Source organism: Lepidochelys kempii, chromosome 1 (genome assembly GCF_965140285.1).
Source record: "Lepidochelys kempii isolate rLepKem1 chromosome 1, rLepKem1.hap1, whole genome shotgun sequence".
Lineage (NCBI taxonomy): Eukaryota > Metazoa > Chordata > Testudines > Cheloniidae > Lepidochelys > Lepidochelys kempii.
This window is the reverse complement of record NC_136380.1, coordinates 261050179-261074736: the sequence shown is the minus strand read 5'-3', so window position 1 is coordinate 261074736 and position 24558 is coordinate 261050179. Positions and strand designations below refer to the sequence as shown.

Here is a 24558-nt window from a genome sequence, read left to right as displayed (position 1 = left end):
CAAAACCAACCAGACATGGTCACATATCATGGTCACATATCAAGAACACAAGCAGATGTTCTGCTCCCCCTGTTCCTTCATACAGACCTCGACACAATTATCAAAACCTTTGATATCATTAAGGACTCAAATTCAACGTTGTTATACTTCATCTCCACTACTACAGAGCCACCTTTTAGTCACGTTGACAGACAAGCACGTTGTAAACGAGCCACTCAAGATGGCAGTTTTCATGGTTGTAGATAGGACCAAAGTGTGTGTGTATGACCAGGATGCTCACAAAAGTGAGAGACCAATAGGGCTGGCTAGAGACAAGTGCTTCATTTCACATTCCCTCCTCTTAGAGTGCTGTTCTCTCAGACATTTTAGCCATCTTCCTCCTAATTTGCTCTCCCTGGCGGTCCCTGCCTCTCTCTTCCTGAACGGGGTCCTGCTGCCCTCATTACACTTCAGTTGTCTTCTGCTCTCCCTGAATTGCCCACTTCCAGCTGTCATGAAACCAATATTCCATTCCTGCCCCTAAAAAGGACACAACTCAAAACATTCTGTTCTGTTTGCTGTTTGAACAGCATTAGAGGAAAAACAGTGTTGCTCTGTGCTGTTACTTCTGTCAAGCTCTGCAATGTTCCCCTGAAAATGGAATGGAAGGGCTATCTCCATGCAATTCTGTTTGGGCCCTTTAATCCCAGCCTTCAGTACATAATGCTATTCCAGGCTGGAGCCTCTTCAGAGCAACAGTTTTCCAAAAATGCAAGATTATGCTGTAGTTTAGTTACATGGATACACTTTTACCATTAATTCCCCCTGGGAAGGGGTGGGGAGAAACTTCCTGACCCTCCAAGCCGCACACAATCTTCAGAAGTTCAGAGCGCACCTGCCAGGGCTCAGGGGCTTTTGCCCTGCAGGGTCAAGGGGCTTCAGCCCCACGGGGCATGCCTGCCAGGGCACAAGGCTTCAGCCCATCTCCTGCTGAAGCACCAAGGCCCGGCAGGCACCTCCTGCGGAGTTGAAGCCACAAGACCCCCCTGGCCCTGCCTGCTAGGCAGAAACTTCTAGCCCCACCACTCCACTGCAGGGCAGAATCCCTGAGCCCCCCAAAACAGGCTGGTAGGCAGAGAATGCCGGGGGAGGACTCCAAGAGCCGCACTTTAACTATAAAAGAACCACATGCGGCTCATGAGCCATGGTTTGGCCACCCCGGAACTAGACTGAGAAGTCACCAAACTTGTTGCATGGTTTTGCAGATGTTAAAAAGGGTAATTTAGTAAACCACTGTAGTCTAAAAAACCCCTTACTGTACAGTCACCTCATGCAGTGTGTCTCATTTTCCACTCTGTGACAGATGGAGTCACCGGGTCAGATTCTGGCCCCTACTCCAGCATATATAAGGGCTGTAAAGGAGCTGCAGCAGCTCCAGGGAGAAGGTGGTCCTATGTTACCCCTTTCCCTGCTGCCCCCAGAATAAAAGCCTGCCAAGGGTGAGAGTGGGCCTCCCAGGCATGGAGGAAGAGTACCCAGAGTACTTTGCACTAGAGCTATTTTGGGTTGCAGATCAGCCCACATGCAGTAGTGGGGAGGGTGCCATAAATTACTGCAGTCCCCAGGGCTGTTCCAAATTACGCTAAGAGTCCATCAACTCCCAGGGCAGGCAGAATCCAGGAGGCACATAGAGGGTTTAAAGACATCTTCATCCCCTTTCTCGACTGCATCTTCTGTGCATTGCTTCCTAAAAGTTGTAACACAGAATCTAGCTCACTGTGTTTATCACTCCTCATTCTTCAACTAGCTAACCCTGCGTGGGGCACCATGTCATATTCACATGTGGCCCAGTCCCCAACTGCCTCACGATCCAACTCCATGGTGTCACTCATGAGGAAATGGTAGGCAAAATACATCTCACCACAGCATATACATTACTTTCACTTGGTCAAAAAAAGGCAAGAAGAGGGAGTGAAGAAAATGTAAGTGGTGTCCAAAATGGGTTAGTTTATTTGAGAAATGTCTGAATCACCTTCCTTTCTAGCACCTGGGTGCCAGAACATTAATACCAGACAGATCCCAACTGGATAACTCAATGAATCACCACAGCCATTGCTTTCTGATTACATGGTTCCATCAAAATGAGCATTGCCATTTGAATGGCTGCTCCTTCACCGGGCCCTGAAAGCTGAAGAACCCATGCTCTGACATCCAGTTAGAGGAATTGAATTCCACAGCGAGAGCCCTCTCCTAGGAGCACCCAGGACCATATCTTTAAAGGAACTTAGGCACCAGAAGTTGCAAGTTGGAGTTGTTAGAGTGAACGGACCCTGGGGCAACAGGAGGCAGGGGAGGAAGGAGTCAGGGCAGCGGTGCTGCTGGAGCACAGGCAGATGAGACGGCCCAGAGCTAGGGAGTTGGGGAAGTGATGCCACTGGCTCCCAGGAAGAGAAAAGCTGCTGCCGGGCCCAGACAGCAATAAGAAATAGATGGCAGTTTCCCAGTCTTAGGGGCGAGGAGAGGGTAAGTGGAGTCTCCACCTGAGCAGACAGGGAGAGGTGTGCATTAAAGATCGACTTATCACCGTGAAATTACCACACACACATTGACAGAGGGGAGTTAGAAGATAACTACAAAACATGAACAGGTTTTAAAAAAAAAAAAAAAACCAACCACCTGACACTTCTCGTGAGTTTTTGGGGCAACCTCAAGATTTATGTTCTCGTGAACTTGCACTCAGAATCCAGCCCTTTTGTTATATGCTTCCTGGGACTTACCCCCTTAAGCAGGCAGAGAGTTGCATTCTGGATTTAGCTATAGCTTCCAGATGGTCTTCAAGGGAAGTCTTACATAATGTGCTTTGCAGTAGACCAGACTGGAGATGACAAAGATTTTGATAATTGTGTCAAGGTCTGTATGAAGGAACAGGGGGAGCAGAACATCTGCTTGTATTCTTACCCCAACAGCTAGGCGTTATCTGCTCGATGGGCAAGACAGGTTTCCTTACTGTGCTCCTCCTGCCACATGGGGTCCTCTGCTGGCACAGTGTTTGCAGGAGGCCTGTAGAGCACTGGATCTTGTAGTTAACACTCAGTCTCCTTTGAGATACATGGAACAGCTCATACCTCTCCTAGCTATTGTTTCAGGCTAGCTGCAGGCTCATGCAGACATCTCTACTTTACTTACTCTTGGATTGTGTTTTCAAGCTTTTCTTCACAACCATAAGGACTGACATTTTAATTTCTTTAAAAAAAAAAAAGGAATTAAGATTCTGAGTTCATCAGATGATTCCAAGAGCTGGGGCCTTGGCACTGCCCTATAATGCCTATGCCTTAATCCAACTGTAAGGAAGAAAGATTGCAATTTCTTAAATGAACCATAGCTGGAAAACACTTTAGGACCCCACTGCTGCCTAAGAATCCAAGAACAGTGGTGGATTGAGACCACAAAATATTTTTGCAAATGGTAGCCATACCTGCCCAATATGGAATGAACAGAACAGCAATACACATAATATTTTGCATCACTAATATCTTTAGGCAGAATTACTATGAATGGATAATCCCAGAAAACATTAAACAAAATTCCAGTTATACCATGTAGCATTGATTTGTACAGATCATAGATATTTTAGCTATTTTCAGTGGTGCCAAATATTCCTGTAATTTGTTTCTAACATTGTATGAGACAGAGTATAGGGCAGCAAATGTGACATGGTGGCTACCTGCATTTTGTTTTTCTTGTAGAGATTCATTTTAAATCTCAAAAGGTACAAATTGTTCATGGAAGAGCATAAAGTTTAGATACGGCATAAATCTCTCTTGTATTGCATGATTCACCAAAAAAATGAATACATATGTTAAAAAAAAATCTTCCTGACTTCTAGAGAGCGGGTGAAATCACATGCAATCTGCCCTGAAGATGCTGAATGTTGCCACACAGGGCTTTGAATCAGGTCAGTGGGACAGGAAGTGTCTGGACAGGATGGACATCTGGAGGACAGGAAGTTATAGAAAGATTATGTTTGATCTCTTTATGACTCACCACAGGAACTTCACAGTTCAGCGGTCTCATCTTCTTAAGCCATTTTCATTAGGCACTGATTTTTAGAAAACAAAACTTACAAAAAGCACTTACATTTACCCATAAATATTTATATTGAACTTTTCATCTTCAAAGCACTATAAAAATATTGGCTAATTCTAACAGCACCCCCATGAGATTATATATATTATTTTCTCCCTTGTATAAATGAGACAGCTGAGACAGAAGCGAAGGATAACATTTTCAAAAGACTGTGCAGATGAAAATGATTGTTTGGGTGTATAAAAAGGATTGACAACTCTTCTGGGTACATGTAGCATTTTCAGAAAGTGACCACCAGGGTCCCCGAGTGTCCATGCCCTTTCCCACACCTCTGTCCTTCCGTTTTGTTCCTCACTCCCACATGGGCACTCATGTGGAATTTTCAAAAGCTCTAACAGTGATCACACACAAATAGGGACTTCTGCTCTATCTGTGCTTCAGGAAGAACTAAACACCTCTCACAAAGATGCAGCACTCAGAAAAAGACACCATAACACACTTATTAAAAGACAACCAAACGCATTACAATTTTTCAGAGCTGCACAAGGAGATAGAGCTACTGAGGGGAGAGACAGAGGGAGTGTGTTCAAGTTCCCAGCAGGTGGTTTTCATCCTTTGGGGGAGAAGAGTCATCAACCAATGGGCCCAACCCCAGGGACACAAAAGGCTGCCAACAGCACGGTCAGTTATACATACAAACACAAAAATACATCATCAGCTACACAACTGAGAAAGAGTAAAGGCTGAAAAAGAGGTCACAACAAAACATTTTTGCTGTTGTTTATGAGATGCTACAATAATGCCATTGTCTGAGGACTTGTAGTATCTTCCTCAAGTATCCATTCCACTTGAGGTTTCAACACTGCCCAGTCAGTGGAAAGAGTAGGAGCCAAGGGCAGAGATGCTTAAAGGATGCTCCTGGAAGAAGAGAAGGGTGTCATGGGGGAGTAGATCAAGTGTACACATAGGATACATTTGCATCTCTGGATCTTCAGTCTCAGGATGGTGGAATCAAGACTGAAAGGGGATAAGGAGGCTATTGCATGACATCCCCTGTTGGTAGCTATCTGCAAAATGGGAGCCAATACCGAAGTAAGCATGGAAGATGAAACCTCCTGAAGCAAAGCCAACAAGTGCCTTATAGTTCAGTTGACTGATTGGTTCATGTTTACTTTGATCTGTTTAGTCCTCCTGCAGGGAAGCTACAGACTCTTGAATGTTCCCATGGATGTTAATAATTCTACCTTTGTATTGGTAAATTGCCTCTACAAAGTCTTTTCAACCCTATTCCCATGTGTCTAAAGTGGAGGGGTGATTTGGTGCATCAGCATCCTCACCTAGGTGGAGGGGCATCTCCTTTTATTCCATCCCCATCACCTTGCAAGAAACAACAGAATTGAGAAACCTGATAGGAGAACAATTCTGGACCACCCTTGGTATCAATCGCTGCAGGGAGATTTTTAGGTCATAAGGAGGCTACTGGAGGATCCCCATGCTCACAGACAAGCCTGTCAGTGCTGTCATCCTCCTTTGTTGGTCTCTTGTGGGAGCACCTGTGGGAGGAACATGATTTATGGATGTCTGAGGCAACCCTTCTTCCCACTGGCTGACTAGCAGGCAGAACAGCAGATATTGGAAGGGGACATAGGAGGAAGAATCATGAGATGGACAGCCACCTGCTCCACCTAGATCAGAAAAATGCTGGTGACTAAGGCTGATGGGGTGGAATGTAGAGTTTCCAAGGTGCCTGCTGAAGTGCTCAAACTATGTCCAAAGAATTAAAGGAGATATTCACTTAGGCCCAGATCCACAAAGGTATTTAGGCTCCTAGCTGTCACCAATTTCAAAGTTAGGAGTCTAAATACCTTAGTGACTCTGGGCCCTGGAAACTCCATTCACCTTGTGTAGTCTTCTATACAAAAGTGTCTACATGTCAGGACCTTGATAGTGACCACCACTAAATGCTTCCCCCAATTAGTGCAGTACCAGCAAGGAAGCTTAGATACTCACCATTGTCTCTTAAGGAATGCCTTTCAGCCAGGCTCCCAGGTAACTGGGAGCCATGGCCCTCTGATAAGCCAGCCTGTTAAGAACAGCCATGTACTTCATATATTTGGTTCCTCTCCTGGTCCCAAGGTCCTTCCTGTTTTCCCTTTATATCTTCATGCCAGCATCCAGCCCCAATCCCACGTTGTATTCACCTTAAGTCATTTACTCCACAAATGGGCTTTGACTGTAACTTATGTGCTTCAAAGGTTTTTTTTTGTTTTTAAAGAAGTCTATTAACTTCAATCTGTCTGTAAAATTGCTTTCAAGTTTTCCATTCTCTGGCTTTTAAAACAAAACAGAGCTTCTCCACCTGGTCAGGATCCTTCACAAATCCACCTCCTGAAATCCCACAAACTCAATTCTTCTGACAGTCAACAATGCCTCAATTTCACCATCTGTAATGTGGGAACAACATGGGGACTCATGGGTAGTGCAGGGAGAAGAGACTGGTTAGTTAATGGTTAGTAAAGAGCCATGTATGCGTTCAATTACATAATTAACAATTGTTTAATTATTTCAAGGCAGGAGGCTCCTAGCAACCTCAACCAGTGAAGGATTCCTCACAACACACACACTCTCAGGGTCAAGGTGGCAAAATACGCCTTTTTAGGAGGAAATGCAGCTATTTTAGCAGCAACTGCTGGAATTGGCAGGCTTGCCCAATATGGGTTGGTCAACAACAATTATCTGTTAATCCAAGAACAATGATAGCTAGCCTTCTTTCACCTACTGAAATGTGAGACTCATTCTCTTCTCCTCAAGGTTAAAATTAATCAACCTTGAAGGGGAGATGGGGGAAGAAACTTCTTACTCCCTAAGTTGCAAGTGAAGAATAGTATAACAGAGGGACCAGAGAACTAATCCACAGGGATCATGAAGACTTACTTTGCAATGGTAGGGCCCATAATGCGATTTCTGCTATCCTACCACAATGTCCCTGGTGTGAAAGCTCCCTGTCTGTTTCCTGGTGCTAGTAGTTTGAACTGGCCCTAGATCATTGCTCTATCTGGGGAGGTGGGGTACGGTGTTGATGAGAATAACTGCTCTCAAATGAGTCATTACACAGGAGCAAACACAAATCTACCCTCTCAAAGTCAAAGACCGCAATCCCATTAAGAGGAAAAAAAAAAAGATTTCCAAAACAGTATATGAATTCTGTGATGTGGCTTCTCTTAGGAGCCTTGGACCCTCTATCTCAGACCTTAACTCCCGCTCTCTTCCTTTCCTCCAGGGTGGAATCAATCTAGTGTCCATACCTGCCCCAGTAGGTCAGGAGTAAGTAACCTCTTCCTTTGAAAGGTATCACCTGCTGACAAACAATTCTGCCACTCTGTTACACATCTGCACTCAGCTCTGATTCAAAAAAGTCCTTAGACACTGAAAAACGCGTCACTTCTTTGCAACCTTCTGCTCGTTAGCACTACAAGGCTCTAGTGCAGGGGCTCTCAATCTTTCCAAACTACTGTACCCCTTTCAGGAGTCTGATTTGTCTTGTATACCCCAAGTTTCACCTCACTTAAAAACAACTTGCTTATAAAATCAAACAAAAATACAAAAAAGTGTCACAGCACACTTACTGAAAAATTGCTGACTCATTTTTACCATATAATTATAAATCAATTGGAATATAAATATTGTACTTACATTTCAGTGTATATTCTATAGAGCAATATAAACAAGTCATTGTCTGTATGAAATTTTAGTTTGTATGAACTTCACAAGTGCTTTTTATGTAGCCTGTTGTAAAACTAAGCAAATATCTAGATGAGTTGATGTACCCCTAGTTGAGAACCAGTGCTTTAGCACTCAGCAGCACATTAGTTACTAAGCTTAACCACCCTCAACAACTGGCCAGAGAGCATTTGTAGAGATCCCAAGGTAGCTCAACTAGAATAGATCTACTGTACACATGGTTACTTCCAATGACTAAACTAAAAAGAAAAGGAGTACTTGTGGCACCTTAGAGACTAACCAATTTATTTCAGCATGAGCTTTCGTGAGCTACAGCTCACTTCATTGGATGCATTCAGTGGAAACTGCAGCAGACTTTATATACACACACAGAGAATATGAAACAATAAGGAGAGGGGATAGCTCAGTGGTTTGAGCATTGGCCTGCTAAACCCACGGTTGTGAGTTCAATCCTTGAGGGGGCCGTTTAGGGATCTGGGGCAAAAAAAAAAAAAATTGGGGATTGTGCCTGCTTTGAGCAGGGGGTTGGACTAGATGATCTCCTGAGGTCCCTTCCAACTCTGATATTCTATGATTCTATGATTCCCTACCTCCTCCCACCCCACTGTCCTGCTGGTAATAGCTTATCTAAAGTGATCATCAAGTTGGGCCATTTCCAGGTTTCCACAAATCCAGGTTTTCTCGCCCTCCACCCCCCCACACAAATTCACTCCCCTGCTGGTGATAGCCCATCCAAAGTGACCACTCTCCCCACAATGCGCATGATAATCAAGGTGGGCCACCCCCAGCACAAATCCAGGCCTTCTCACCCCCACCCCCACCTCCATACACACACAAACTCACTTTCCTGCTGGAAAAGTGAGAAGGCCTGGATTTGTGCTGGGGGTGGCCCACCTTGATTATCATGCGCATTGTGGGGAGAGTGGTCACTTTGGATGAGCTATTGCCAGCGAGATAGTGAGTTTGTGTGTGTGGTTTTTGGGAGGGGGGTGGGGGGGGTGAGAGAACCTGGATTTGTGCAGGAAATGGCCCAACTTGATTGTCATGCACATTGTGTGGAGAGTTGTCACTTTGGATGGGCTATCACCAGCAGGAGAGTGAATTTGTGTGTGTGGGGGGGGGGGGGGGTGGAGGGTGAGAAAACCTGGATTTGTGGAAACCTAGAAATGGCCCAACTTGATGATCACTTTAGATAAGCTATTACCAGCAGGACAGTGGGGTGGGAGGAGGTATTGTTTCATATTCTCTGTGTGTATATAAAGTCTGCTGCAGTTTCCATGGTATGCATCCGATGAAGTGAGCTGTAGCTCACGAAAGCTCATGCTCAGATAAATTGGTTAGTCTCTAAGGTGCCACAAGTACTCCTTTTCTTTTTGTGAATACAGACTAACACGGCTGTTACTCTGAAACCAATGATTAAACTAACACCTCATGCCAAAGCTACTTGTTAACGGAGACTCAATAGTTTAATTTTACTACACTAGAATAAGTAATCAGAAAGAAGCCAATGATCTGCAGTGGATTTTTTTTTTTAAAGCAGCATTGAGACACTAAAAATATTTCAATTTAAAATAAGAGATTTAGTGGGAATTTAGTACTTTGGGAAAGGTATGAAACTGACAGCCCTAGAAACCAAAGTCATTCATTTATAGATTTAGTATAGCAAGCAACAGCAATGTTAATTTTCCAAAATTACCACAACATGCCTTAATGCTAATGAGGTAGGACCATATTTTGTGGTAAGATTTTATCTTTATGGTCATGAGAGTCCTTGGCCTTTCTGCTGAGACTGTGAATACAGATGCCACATTAGGATGATTTTATTATATGGATGGTTGTCAACTGGGAACCAGACCGACCAAGTTTAATATAGACCACTACGTAGTGATCAGATGGTAATGACTTTGGGTCATATAACCCCAGGCTTGATTTGAACTGGGAATCTAAAACTGGATGACCTTCACTTCTAATTTGCTCATTCACTGCCCCATTTGTGGCTTTGAAAACAATTTTGAATGTGAGCTACTTGAGGCAGGGACCTTATTTGTACCTTTTATTTAGAAGTGTTTTAGGAGTAGCAACATTTGAGAACCTGCACTCAGCTCAACACCACCAAGCTGAATGGGTTCAACGAACTGGGAATTGTTAACGAGGTTTTCTCCTTGTAAATCATCTGTTCTACTTGAGTTTCATATCAGAAGCAATGGAAAGTAATTTCCATCTGATGACAATAGGGAATTTGTATGAAATGATCAACTGATATCACGGTCTGCCTTCTAGCAGAAAAGTGTCCATCTTAAAAATACTGTCAGCACAACTAAAACCCCTCTGCTGGCCCAGAATTAAGGGCCAGGTCCTCCTCCCATTGACCTCTCACAGAATTTAGTAAGTGCAAAGATGTAGTTTTAAATTGCTTGGTGAGACGTCAGGCATATTGACAAGGCAGGTTGTATGGGAAGTTCTGTCTTGTGGAACACAGGATTGTAGTCCCCAGAACTGTCACTAACACTAAATTGACTAATAAAAGCCCAGTTGGATTCCCTTTGAAGAGGATACCACCCTGTTCACAATCATTTCATTCATGAATACAAAACAAAGTTAGATGGGATGTTCCAACAATATTTTATTTAAGAGTATACAATATGGCAGCATTAAGATTAAAGCAAAAAACAAGACATAACTGATTTACATAATTCCTAAAACAGACCCACTAACAAGAGGAGCCAATTATGGTGGTGACAGAAGGGTAAACTTGGCGACCATCTTTCCTTAGTGCCCATACCTGAAAATACAAATATTTGTTATGTTACCGTGCTTGTTATTTTTATACTGAATACCAATGTTGATTTTTTGGCACCAGCTTTACTCTCATGATAATATTTAATCCAATTAACATGCAACATACAAATATGTATTTCAACCTCAGTAGAAATACCAAAAAACAAAGGTACCTATTTAACTTTTTCCTTAATTCTCCCAGACATTAGTGATTAATTGGGGGAGACTAACTAGCTTATCATTTCATGGACTTGTGACCCTATTGTCACAATCTCCTGCCTGAACTCCACTTCTCAAGTCTGTCCTTGGTATAGAGAGGCTGGAGTATATCATTACCCCTTACACACTACTAAGCATGTGTAAAATGTAAGCCAGTTCATGTCTCATACTGGTACCTAAACATCTTAGTCACTAGCCAAACAGAATAGCTGCCCCATGAGTCCAGTTTTCAATTATGGCTGCCTTAAGATGTTCAAATCCTGCACTTCAGTGCTGAAGTTGTCACAGAAGCAGCCATTATACAACTGAGTGCCAATTAATGCCCAAATATGGGACTGAGAAATTTTAACACTCCTGCTTTAGAAGTCAGGACAGTTTAAAGAGAATGCTCTTTTAAAAAAATCTGGGTGAATCTGTACCTAGCAAAGTAAGTGGTTAATAGATAAATGATTCCGTTAAACCAGGCACAGAGTGGGGCGGGTGCTAGGTAAGCTTCCTGATACCATTTTCAGCTTACTGCATCTCAAACCCAACCTTCAATACTCCCTAGTATCACACTTCTGTACCCCCATATAAATAGGTCAGTGCCCCTCAATACTAATCAGCAGCTTCTCTAGCTATTCTAATGATGGGTCTTTATGCAAGGCCATCAGTCTGGCTAATTTGCCTAGTGGTTCTGCACTGCAAGCAAACATCCACCAGCCAAGTTAGTTTTAGTCATCTGTAACCTTAATAGGGTTTTAAAACAAATCTCAACAATGCAAGGTCAGAGTGACCTGATACAATTTTTGGCATCTTGACATAAACACAATACCCAGATTTTGGAGCAATGGATTTAACCCAGGTTAGTTTCTGAACCCAAGTCACTCATGTGGGGCTCTGCTATCAGTGAATTTCGCTTCTCTATGCTCTCTAGAGGAAAATGTCGATGTAGAGCTCCAGTTTATAACTGCTCTCACTTACACCAGGACTATCTGGACACCCTTCAGAGCCCATAAACTCTGTTAGCAAAGATCACTGTACAGTGACACAGAAAACTCCTCCTAGTAGGAACAGAGTATGCGGCCAAACCCCGAAATGAGAAAGATACCTGGGTGCTCTATCAGCAAGATCTAGCAGAGATTAACATTGCCTAGCACTCATCACAAGAGCCAATGGATGGGCAATAGCATGTTCCATGTTGGAAAAGGCACAGGATACCTACTTTTGGAACTCCCATTCTCTGTTGTCCAGTGGACACACCTGGCGAGTCTTAAGCCAACGAGAGATGCAGTGGAAGTGGAAAGCATGCTGAAAGAGAAGGTACAAGTTACATAGTTTCATAAGGTGCTGTTCATGAATCTCTTAATACAGAGAAATTAAAGCAATGAAAGTGTCACTATAAAAAAGGGTACACTGAGCGTTTGTAAACAAGGAGATGTGGAGAGCTGACTGAGCTCAATGATAAATGGCAAGGAAGAGGATGGTTTTGATCTGTTAAGAAAAGGAAGGGAAATATCAATGAAGTAGCAGCGAAGAGGCTGTTTCACAGCTGATGCTAAGGCAAACCACAGATTTGACAAAGGAGGGAGAGCAGGATTCAGCAGCTGTTAGTACTAGCAGAGTAGAGGCCAATAGAGATATGTCTATGAAGCCAAGAAGAGGCATTTCATAGTGGACAAATATTTGAAGAACCAGAGAACGTCCTGAAGGGCAGGAATGATGGAGATGAAGGTAGAGGCTGAAGGAAGCATTCTGCAAGTACTCTGAACCAAATGATGTTTGAATACAAGTGACTTTGGGAGGCCAGATAGAAAGCTCTATTACATATTTGCTGCAGATGCTGTCCTCCCTTAGCTCCTTAAAAATTAGGGTCCCACTTATCAGTCCCATTAAAGGCTTATGTTGGGAATCCCAGTTCCAAACACTTAAGTAAAACACTAAAAGCCATGATTTTATCTTGCCTCTGTAGACAGATACAACTTTGTTTTTAGCCTTGTTGAGGCATTATCTTGTTGTAACATGGCTCCACCACATAGTAGTTTTTGTAATGTAGCCAGGTCCAAGTCTGGCAAGAGTAGTTTCTTTATGCAACCCTTTAACTGTTACCCTGGACACAGTGGCATGCCATGACACTTAGTCAAGCAAACAATGCCAAACCTCCAGGCAAAATGGCATCCTGCATGTGTTGTGACCTAACACATACAGTGTACATGTGATCACACTGTGTGCAGGATGCCATTTAGTTCTAAAAAAAAAAAAAAATAAATGAATCCTTCATGCATGTTCAGGGGCTGCCCAGAACTATTCTGCAGGTAAAACCAGTCCTCGGGCATGCAATGCATGCATACATACATACACACACAGTATGCCCTTGCCGGTACATGAGGTGGTGGGGAAATGCTGATTTGCATGCTTGAGTCTAGAGACATGGCTGGTACCCTGTCTGAAGGGCAGCGATGCCTCAGCAAAATGGGAAAATCTGAAATTAACTGGAACAATTTTTAAATACAGAAACAAACCCTCTAGTCAAAAAATTGACCCTTCACATAGGCTTGCACATCGAGAAATCGATGTGTTGGCATACAATAACACTGTTTTCTGAGGATGGGATAACTCCCAGCTATGAGCCTGTCCCTTGAATATTCAGAGATATTCACATTTCAAAATTAAATTCCTACAATATTGCCAAGCAACAAGGTACAGAGGTATTTCTATCCTTTACCCCTTCCTTTTCTGTATTCTCTTTCTCCCAACCTGTCTTGTTCTACATATTCTCAACCCTCATTTTTCCATTTTCTTCTTCCCTTCTTCTCGTCATCTCTCTACGTCACAGTAAGCATCCAGGGTTTGAAAATTCTTTCCTAGTAAAGAATTATGAGACCATCTTAATGGATTAGCTGACTTTCTCTATTCTGATTTTGAGTAATAGAAAAGAGGGGACCTAATTTTTTCATAATAGCTGGTTAGTGAAAGCAGTTTGCCTTACATTGCAGACACCCCATGCGACAGTACACTCTTCAGAGGTAGCCGATGCCTGGTTAGCTTGACATTCTATACCTGTAGAGAAAGATTAAACACATTCAGAAGTGGGACCCTTTCTACTTGTAACAAACAATCCTCTTTACTACAGTAAATGAGGAAAAATACCCAAGCTCTTTGTTTTGTTGGACTTATTACAAGCAAGCAGTGTTGGAAATCACTGGGTTTAAGTAAGATTTTTTTCAAATTGGGGAGGGAGGAACTAATTAGTTATTAATGAAGACAGATTTTTTTGTTCACTTTCTTAGATTATTTTGGGGGTATGAGGGGGGAATTGTGTAGGAGTACCATCATGTGTCACTGAAATGTGTCTGCTTGCCAAATTGTAAAGATAAATATTTCTAATTTGGTCATACCAAAGTCTGTTTGGCCTTTGAAGGGTTTTTATTATAGTTATTATTGTTACGGATTATTGCATCAAAATTGTGAGGAAAGATTTAGTTAAGAGGAAGATTTGCTATACAAGATTCTCTATCTGGGACTGCCCTCATTCAAGATATTTGGTTTGTAACAATCAGTGCTTGTGCAAATTTATTCATGTAGCATGGACCTTGGCCACATCTTTGTAGCCTTGTACCAGATAAGCACTTCCAAAGCTACATGGTACAGTGCATGTTAAATATTACTTAACAGTAATCTCTTATTCAGGTGTTATATTGAGAGGGAACCTGCAAAGACCGTCGTAAAAATGCCCAAAGAACTTCTCAGGTGGCATTAAAGGAGAAGGGAGGGGAAAAAGAAGGAAGAGGTCAGCCCCAGATTTTCCGTTCTAGAGTTGGACCTCTCCAATTAGAGTACTTGTGGCACCTTAGAGACTAAAATTTATTTGAGCATAAGCTTTCATGAGCTACAGCTCACTTCATCGGATGAATGCATCCGATGAAGTGAGCTGTAGCTCATGAAAGCTTATGCTCAAATAAATTGGTTAGTCTCTAAGGTGCCACAAGTACCCCTTTTCTTTTTGCGAATACAGACTAAACACGACTGCTACTCTGGAACCTCCAATTAGAGTGTAATCTGAAATAAAATAAGCAGTAAGGACGAGATAAAGGTAAGTACCGCCCCTTCCCTAAAATCAATATTATACGGTTTTGATGCCAATGCTTAAAGCACTCCCCTGACAAAGCAGTAGAAGTCAAGCCCACATTGTTATTAACAATTTTGATAGGTAACCAGGGGACAGATCTTTTTCCTACCAAGGAAGAAGTTGAATACGCTACAGTACTTTCTGAAGTTAGTTTGTGTCTGAATACACTTCAGGGATATAGAATTTGACCCACCAAACCATGGAGGATTTGGATGCTTTCAAGCCTAGGCATTTATTGTGGAAACTAAGAAAGATGAAGTTTTACTGCATTGATCTATTCTACTGAAGTCTGTTTTAATTGCTCTTCTCAGATTTATCATACATTTTCTTTCAGGTGTTCAGGCATTAGACAAACAAGAAGAAGAACAGTTTTCTCATGAGGTATGAAAAGGTGAGTTAACCTTGGTTGTGAGCAACTATCCATACCAAGTTATACCTAGGGATTTTCAATACCACCAGGTAATCTACTACAGATTTAGGTAAGATTTCATTTGTCACACACTTTCCAGAGTCACATCTTTTCACGAAAGTCTTGGGTTCAAAATCTAGGCAATCGCATAAGAAATTCAGAATAGCTGAACACCTGGGTTCTTGTTGCTTTCAATCTTGACACCAATGGAACTGTGTCCAAATTCTTTAGTTACTCAAGAAGGTGGAAGGTATTCAGGAGGCTGACAGAGCTTTGTTACTTTGGAGAATTGCCCATTGGTTTGGAATTCATCATTTCAATGCCCAGACTCAGTCTTACATAGTTAGGATTGGGAAGCAGGAGCACATCCTGGGACAGGAACAGACAGCTGCAACAACTTTTCTTTGGCCAATTTGGGGTGGCAAATTTAAAAAAACATTGTAATCAGTCATTCTTCCTAGGAGCAGAAGGGGGAACCACAGACTTTATTCAGTCATCTATGAGCCAGTGTCTGTTCCTATTAATCTTTGACCTGCTTCCCTCGTGCAGAAGAGTCTTGCCTTTGCATTCCTGCTTGATACTAATAAGTCAAGCAAGGGATAATGTAGTTGCTTGGATATCAGTTAGTCTACTTCTTGGGGGTTGGGGACCATTCCAGATAGTCTGTTGATGCAGTGTCTCCATAAGAACCCCTTATGTTGGGGAATCTGGCAGAATCCATCCTGAATTTTATCTTCTTAGTGGAACTGTTTAGTCTCTCAAGGTCTAAGATGGCTGAGATTCCATAAGATTTTTCTTACTATGGATACTGAGTAGATCTCAGAGCATTTTTCATCTCGAGAGGAAGAGCTCAATCACCCATAGTTATAGGAGGTGAGAAATTACCTTCAAAGGATGATTGTATGCTGACTTCCGGAGACTGAAAAATTAAGTGAAGGTATGTGGAAGAGCCTGATGCTCTGAACTGCACAATCACCCATACCTCTCTTCAAAATCAAATGGGACTCTGAGAAGTAGGATATCTTGCCCTAATCCTATTTCCGCATGGAGGTAAGATGGCTCTTGTCATACTTACTGTTTGGGCTGTACTAGCTTCCCTCAGACATTTCAGAGGTAATACCTAGACCCAGAACAGGGATGAGTCATCCCTTCCCTGCTACCTTTGCGATGGGTAAGGATTAAAAGAACTTCTGCTCCTTCCCAGACTTTGAAAAGCGAGGAGAAAATGCTTTGGTATGTCCATAGTATTGGGTACAACACATCAAGCTTCTCTCTCAACATATTCCACCTGATAATTCTAAGGCACAAAGAATTTACTTTGAATAGTTATCCACTGTCCAGGGCTTAAACCAAAGTTGACACCTGCCCACTAAATTAGCTGTCATAGCTCTCTGTGTCCCTCCCCATGTCTACCCCTCTCCCCCGCCCCAGTCCAGGGTTCCATCAACACAAACACAGTATAAAAATTCATTTGATTTGTTGTAGTTTGTGGCAAACTCCTCCTTAGCATTGGATAGGAGATATTTATCCTTGGTTTTAGCCTGTTTGTCTTGTTTTGCTCGCTTGATCTTGACATCCTCTTCCTTCCTCTTTGCCATTCCAAATATTTACAGAGGAAAGAATCTATCCTAGTTCTCTGGCTTGGGGTTATGATTGTTTGCTCCTGAGGAGAAGTCAGAACTTGTGGAAGGTGATTAGGATCTAGAACACTTTTGCCATTTTGAGATGATCATGGTTATCTACAAAGTTCTGTCTCAGCTGGTGTTCTGGCTCAGGTTAATTTGTAGGGATGTGTAGGTTTTGAGCTCTGGTGGTCCGCATCATTCAATATTAGAATTGACTAGGAAGCGTAGGGGAAAGCTTCCCTGAGTGTCCAGATCTTCCTCTTGGGAATAAGATGAGTCAGAAAGGACACCAGATTCCTTGGCAAATAAAATTACTCACTTAAAAAACCTGAAGTAGGACCCTGGAGCTTCTCTCTTCAGGGGGAGACTTTTCACTTTAGAGTGTGTGTATGTATTTGAGTGTGTAAAAGGAGTTTTGGACTTATTCCTGAAGAGCTGTTCATCAGCAAGTATGGTCCATACTGCAGAGTCCCAAACACTTAAGAGGTCAGACCGTTTGCAGAGACATCTATGGGGGAGCCCTGGGATGGTGTTGGTGGATGCAAAGGCCCCCAAATGAGCCATCCAGACTGAACTCCTTCCCTGATAGGGCAAGTCTTGGCAGGTTGGAGGCAATCATAGACATACGCCCATTCTTTAGCTCCCAAGGCAGCATCCTTGCAGATGGATCACCTCTTGACCTTCTGCTTCTCCACGTTTCCAGCTCCACCATGACAGACAAGGGGTTAACAAAGGGAGAGAAGGAGCTCCATTGGTGGCCTCATTCAGGGAGCAAATCCTGAAAATTCTGCCTCTGCCTCTCCCCATCCCCCCAAGCAGGGGAGATGTGCTGGCTGCTGCCCCAAATTAAACTATAAAAGCAGAGATTGTAGTAGATAACATGGGAGTGCTTTACTACTTCTCTTTGCTAGTGGCAGAGAATCTGAAGTGAAGGCAGAAGGGGTGTGGCAGAGACCTGGAGTCTTGTTGACAAGCATGAGCTATCTGTAGTATTTGAAAGAAGTGCCACCCAAATGTCTTGCAGTAGGAGAGTGGTCAGGATCCCACAGTAAATATGTATTTCAGCATTTCTCCAGTAAGAGACCCCTTTTGTTTCCTCCACTACTTTGGCAGCCTTCGGTATGTTAATATGGAAAGAGAAGCAACCTAAGATTCAATTTTCTCTCTAATAATTGCTGACAGAAAATAAGGCATGGTTCTCCTTTATTTGCAGCTATATTAATGGACCTCCAAATTAATACTTGTTAAGGTGTGGCTACCCAGGAGACTCTTCTTTTTTTCCCCCCCCCTCCTTTTATTATTTTGAGTGGCTCCTTTTTGAGCAACAGTATTGTGAAAATACACACTACATGGTGTTCTCTTTCTCCCTGCAAAGTTGCCTTCTAGAATTATTCATGGCTTCAAGTACTGTACTGCATCAGAAGTCAGAGATGGAAGAAACAATCAAGTCAACTAATCACCTTACCGCTAGTGCAGATCTGTTTCCTACAAAGTTTTCTAGGGCTTCCCCAGTCCAGTTTTTAAAATTTGGCACAGGAGGGGATTCCACTATGCTCTTTGGAAGACTATTCCAGTACTTTATATTTACAATACTATATATTTCTATTGGATTGTCTCAATATTTAGTTTCATTCTTCTGCTCAAGGTCATATGGTCACTTCTAGTTATAATCCCCTGTACCATATTTCTTTCCTCCATTAGTGTTTACACCGTCAAATATTTGTAGACAGTTATGTTCCAGGCTTAGTCATCACATAGTCAAGCTATTCACAATTACTTTTTAGTCTTCTCAAATTAATCCCTTCAATCCCTTAAGCATTGTGTGTCTCTTCTCTGGACTCGATCCTTTTCGTATATATTTTTGTGATTATGAGATGGCCAAAACCAATACAGTATTGCAGGTGCAGCGTCACCAGAGTTGACCAGACAGCGGCTTCTTTAATAGCTCAATGTATGCAGCCCAAGACTGCACTAGTCTTTTTTGTTAGTATGTTACATTGCAAATTCATTACAGGAGGAGGCTGGTAATACTGCATATCATTCAGATTGCCAGACATGTCTTATATTTCAAGTTGCCTCTAAACTTTGCCAAACCTTACCTATTTGAGCTGAAATTTTACATGGCAGGTGTCTACCTCAGGGTGCTCCCCCCCCCCCCCCCCCCCAATTTTAGCCAAAATGGTTCAGCTGTTTGAGAACAAGGCTAGAGGAAAAATACATTTTTGTCATATTAAAACATTTAGAAAGTGACACACAAAATTGTTAAAACACTAAGGTTGCAGAGCTAAACATTCAAAAGTTAGCCTTCATTCTGGCTTTTCCTATCTGTGCAACCTTTAATTCAGCCCTCTGATACAGCTTTTAATTACATGATCATGTACTTTTTTCCACCCCAGAGGACTCCTGCCTCATTCAGTGCACAGGATAGACTTCTGGCATTTCCTAATTTTTTAGTGCTTGACTTTGCAAGCCAAAATGTTCTTTTAATGTAGTTTGTGTGTATAATATTTTAATATTCTGCTTCCTATTACTCATAGCTCTCTTTCAACATTCCTGCTTTCCAGGTTTTCCCTTGCCATTAAATCTCTGTTTCACATACCCTAATCCCAAGTATATTACCTTGCATTTTTTAGAAGTCTCATTTTGGTGGTCCTGCAGATATTAATTTCAGTTTCTGAATGATTTCTGACCTCTCAGTTTACTATATGAAAAATTAAAATGCTGTTTACTTTCTTCCAGATTAATTATGTTAAATAAGTCCAGAACCAACACTAATCCTTACAGCACCCAGTTAGACACTTCCCCAACTCTGTACAAGTATCACTGTTTGTTTGTAGCTCAGCCTATTTTCATGTGAGAGTGCCCCTATCCAAGCCAATATGAATTAATTTAGCAAGTAAAAAATTTGTTAAACATAATTAAGTGCTTCCCCAAAATCAAGTTATTACATCAGGTTCCATTCAACCACTGTTTGTCATTCTACTTGCACAATCCCTCACTTGCCTCCCCCCAAAACCAATCCACTGTGGTGTGAGTTTTTCTAAACCTGTTGCTGCTTATCTTCTAGATGTAATTTTTTCCTCTTAGTATTTGGTCCGTTATTTTATTAAGGCTGACATGAGACTTACCAAGATAGTAACAGCCAGGATCATTCTTTCCATTCCCTCCCCCGCAAAAATTTCTCCACTCTTTCCCAGTTCTCCATGATTTCTCAAAATAAATGTCAGACCTGACCAAATACTGCATGTTAGGTCTTGGTATGGAAGACCATAAATAGTTTGGGGGTAGGTCAGTTGACTTAAGTCACACCAAGTTCCACTGGTTTATATAAACAGAATTTATTCCATGAATTATTAAAAATTATGTTAACCTATGGGATTCTCTGAGGACCAAGATTTGCTCATGCCTATATTCTAACTAGGGCCTCAAATGTTTAAATGCCCCACAGGTGTACTTTTTATTTTACAAGACTAAAGATAATGAACAAAGCAAGACCAGCCTTGGAAAACTGTTCTCACAGGGTTCACCTAGAGTATGCCAAATATTTTTTGTCCATCTATACTAAGGCAAGGGTAGGCAGTTAGATTTTGTGCCTCTGCTAACACTCAATTCTGAGAATCTGTTTTTGTACCCATTTTGTAACTCTTTGCAGAACTGATACGAGTGACTGATCTGTGTGCACGTGTACACTTCATGTTAGAAATTTTTTAAACTGAACTCCAGTTTAATACTCTTCATATGGAGTAAGTGTTTTGATGTTTATTTGTAAAATTAAGCTTATTGTACAGTGTTCCCAGATAAAGCAGAACAGACATTTAAGGGTAATGTTTGTATTGTTCAAGTATTTTTGATTGTTTAGTTTGTCTATTCTATAACAAAACAATCCATATGCCTCTGGATAGCCACCACACAATTCCAGATTATAATACCCAGCATGAGGTAGCTAATGCTATCTTCTGTGGAATGATACAAATTGAGGTTAGTGGTTTGACTGGACTCTTGGTCTGTCAGTAATTGTATAAGTATTGTGTGTCATAATCTTCACTGGTTTAATGCAAGAGTCAATAATCAATTTGGGTTTTCTAATTAGTTCAATTTATACATGATTCCCACCCCTAAATAATCTCATCTCACCTTTGGCCCCTCATCATTACTCCACCTCCTGGCACTTCTTTCCAAACCCCTGCCCAGCCAACACTGCCTCCTGTGTAGCAGTGTGATACCAATTTAATTCTTCAATTTGTCCCTCTTTTAAAGTGGGGAAAAAAGGGAAATGTGGTGGTGAAGGAGATTAGATCCTGGCCTTTAAACATTACCAAAACACAAGCTTGCAATTTTGGGCTTTGAAAAAAACCTCACTCCTAGAGGTGATTTTGGCTGTACATTACATCTGTGAGGGAACTGCCATGTCTGAATAGCCACAGTGCCTGTAATTTCCCCCCACTCCATTTACTTACACAGATCCATGATATGGTTCCTGCAAATGGCACAGTTATCAACCACAATGTCCCAGGCCCAGAGAGCTACTGCATTCCACTACAAAGAGAAAGAAGAACACATTTTCTATTGAAATTACAATATCTGTCAGAGGATTCCTTCCCCCCCACCCCCCGTTGCACTATTCCTGAGATCCCAGCTCTTCAGAGCACAGGATAGGGAGATTTCCTTGAAAACCTACCACCACCACTCTTTGGAAAAGTTAGAATTGCTTGGGAGTAATGAGACACTCCTGAATCCACCCCAAGACTCAAGCATTTCCTGCCAACCCAGGAAACAGCAGAAATTATTTATTACACAAGAAATATAAATATAAAACAGACTCCTAGTTAGGAAAGAGGCTCATTTACCTACATAAGCCAGTCACTCTTAAATATAAGTCCCTTATTTTTACTCAAACAAATGCAACCATTCATATTTCTATTCAAGAGATCTGAATCCCATATCCAGGTGGGTCTTTTGCTCCCCAAGCCACATCCTTAGCACTGATGGAATGGATGGAAAGCGTGCACCTTATTGGAAGTCCAATCCAGATATCCTTGACAAAACAGAAACTACCACCATTAGCAGCAGCCCTACCAATAAGTCACCACTGCAGAAAAATGGGAACCAATTACTTGAGACAGTTTATATGCCTCCCTGCACTGAAGTCCCTTTTTTCAAACACAATAGGAGATAGCACAAAGAACTGCAGGGCACATCTGAGGATCCAATATGGGTAACTGAATAAATGGTTGTTGGGTTTTTTTGGGGTGGGGAGCTAAAAAAATCGCTTAAAAGGTGAGATTTGAGGTGTCATCCCCCCAAAAAAAGGGACTGACTTCCATGATCACAAAAGCCTATAAGAAGAGGGTCTACTATGCATTTAAGGGGACAATATTTGAAAGAAAAAAAAATTAACACAGGATTGGAACTCCTAGCCAAATGATACAGAATTGTAACAGAGTGCATCCCATCCCCTTCTCTGCCCCCCAAAAAGATTCAATTAGAAGACACTTCATAATTACACAGGATACCAGAACTTGGTTGCCTGACATTGTGGGTGGCAAATATAACTCTAGACCGATTATGTCACAGCAATATAAGTTAGAGATTATTGTCTAACTCCCTTTCCAGTAAGTGATTGTTCTCCACAGTATATATTTTCCTGTATACAAGCATATCAAGTGATGTTTCCATCACGTCTTCTCAGAGTCCACCTACCAACAGATGTCACCATTAGTAAGCGTTTCCTGATACTTGTCTTAAATGTCTCCTTACTTGCTCATTATAGCTCTTTGTACAAATTACTTTTCCTCCCCTCTCAGTGTTTTCATGCTGCATAAACTGCAGGTCCAGATTTCTGACCACTGCTACCATTAAAGTGTTTTTCTAAACTGAGAAGTAACAATGTAAATTTGTAAAAGCCTTCTTACTCAGGAGACCTGATGTATCCAAGTCACAGCTATTAAATTTAGAGATAAAAATCAGGATTTTATTACTTATTTTACTTCTGTCAGATCAGTAAAGCCAATATAGCTACAGGGGAAGTCAGAAGATGATCCAATCAACTACGCTACAGTTAGAGTCTTCATTTCTGGTGATGTTGTATTCATGCCCACTGGGCAAGGCTGGAGTAACCAACTGGCCTGTGACTAGAAGCTCTGACTGGAGTCACGAGATCTCTGACATCATGTGTTGCCGGGGAGGTCATGTAGGACAAGCTTCACTCAGCATGAGCCAGTCTTACCCACAATCAAATTCACATTCACACACACTCCTGGAGTGCGGCGGCCACTACTTCTGTCACTCAGGTGTCTGAGGAAGGTTATGAGAGGTCCTGAGCACCCTTTTCACTTTTGCCCAGTGGATGTCTCCATGGGCAAACTTCTCGCTGGGTTGACAAGAGAATCTTCATCATGCAGGGCCCGCTCCTGGGCTGCCAGCGCACCTCTGGCTCCCTGACCCTTCGTTTTGGGGGTTGAATGAAAGAAGGAAATGAGACAAGATGTCCTTCCTCCTGGATGGGCCCCAGCCAGCTTCGGGACAGAATCCAAGGGGTGGGGACGAGGAGCTGAGGCCACTTGCAAAGGCGCAGCAGCACTGTCCGCGGGTCCCCTGCACCACCCTAAAGACTAGATCAGGGTCAGGAAGAAGGAGCCTTCCGCCTGTCAGCAGACCCCCCCCCCACAGGAGAGGGCTCCCACGTCCTGACATCACCAAATTAAGTGGCAGCGAGGCCCCGTCACGGGTGGCTCCGTGTTGGGGCAGGGCCACACCAGAGACCCCAGGCAGCCGGCATACAGCCGTGTCCCCGGTGCGTTACCTCGCCCCCCGCGCGTCCCCCCACACCCCCACCCCGGCCAGGCCGCGCAGCATCGTCCTGACAAAGTTGGCTGAGCCGAGGCGTCGCCCCGCCCCCATCCCTCCCCGCCTGCCACCACCCAGGCCCCCGTGAGAGAGCAGGCGCCTCCCTGACACAGCCCCACCCCTTCGCCCCTCCCCGCACGCCGCTGTCACCCGGCAACAACAGCGCGGCTGATTGGCCCCTCCATCCCCCACGTACAGCGGCCCCGCCGCAGCTATTGGCCCCGAACTCCGCCAGAAACCCAGAGCCCCGCCCTCTCCTGAATAGCGCGGAACCGGAGACCCGGCCCCTAAGGAGAACAAGACCGGCCCCGTCCTCGCCCCGGAGCGACCGGCCCGTTCGCCCCTATCTCGCCCCGCAGCTGTCAGGGTGACGCCCCCCAGAGACCACACCTTCTTCACTTCGAAGCGCTTCTTACTGGCGCTACTGTTGGTGCCGCTCGGGGTGTCCACATCCATCGCCGCCGCCATTTTGAATACACGATTCCAGGTCCCCTTATTGCGCATGCGCGGGACAGGGGACGCAGACTCGCGACAGCCTCCTTTTTCCCTTCCCCCCGCCCCGCCCCGCACGCAAACAGGTGTGTCGGGGTGGGGGGGGAGGGGGATGAAAGCAAGGAAGCGTCACACGACACTGGTCTCTTAAAGGCGCCGGCCAGGGCGGAGCCCAGAGTCAGCCTCCCCCGCCCTCATGACAGAGTTGCGCAACCCGCGGGGGGGGCTGGGCCGGGCCCAGCAGCAGCATTTAAAGGGAGAGGCAAGACTTCCCT

At 43.2% G+C, this 24558-nt stretch overlaps 1 protein-coding gene across 1 annotated transcript; it reads right to left on the bottom strand.

The window, feature by feature from the left end:
* Window positions 1–10409: 10409 nt before the first annotated feature.
* On the bottom strand, window positions 10410–24310 carry RBX1 (ring-box 1). Its single transcript, XM_073327138.2, has 5 exons — window positions 24182–24310; window positions 21403–21481; window positions 13772–13842; window positions 12008–12093; window positions 10410–10588 (listed from the first exon to the last, which is right to left on the bottom strand). Exons 1-5 carry the CDS (start codon window positions 24293–24295, stop codon window positions 10576–10578), a joined length of 363 nt encoding a protein of 120 aa, XP_073183239.1. The 5' UTR covers window positions 24296–24310; the 3' UTR covers window positions 10410–10575.
* Window positions 24311–24558: the final 248 nt, after the last annotated feature.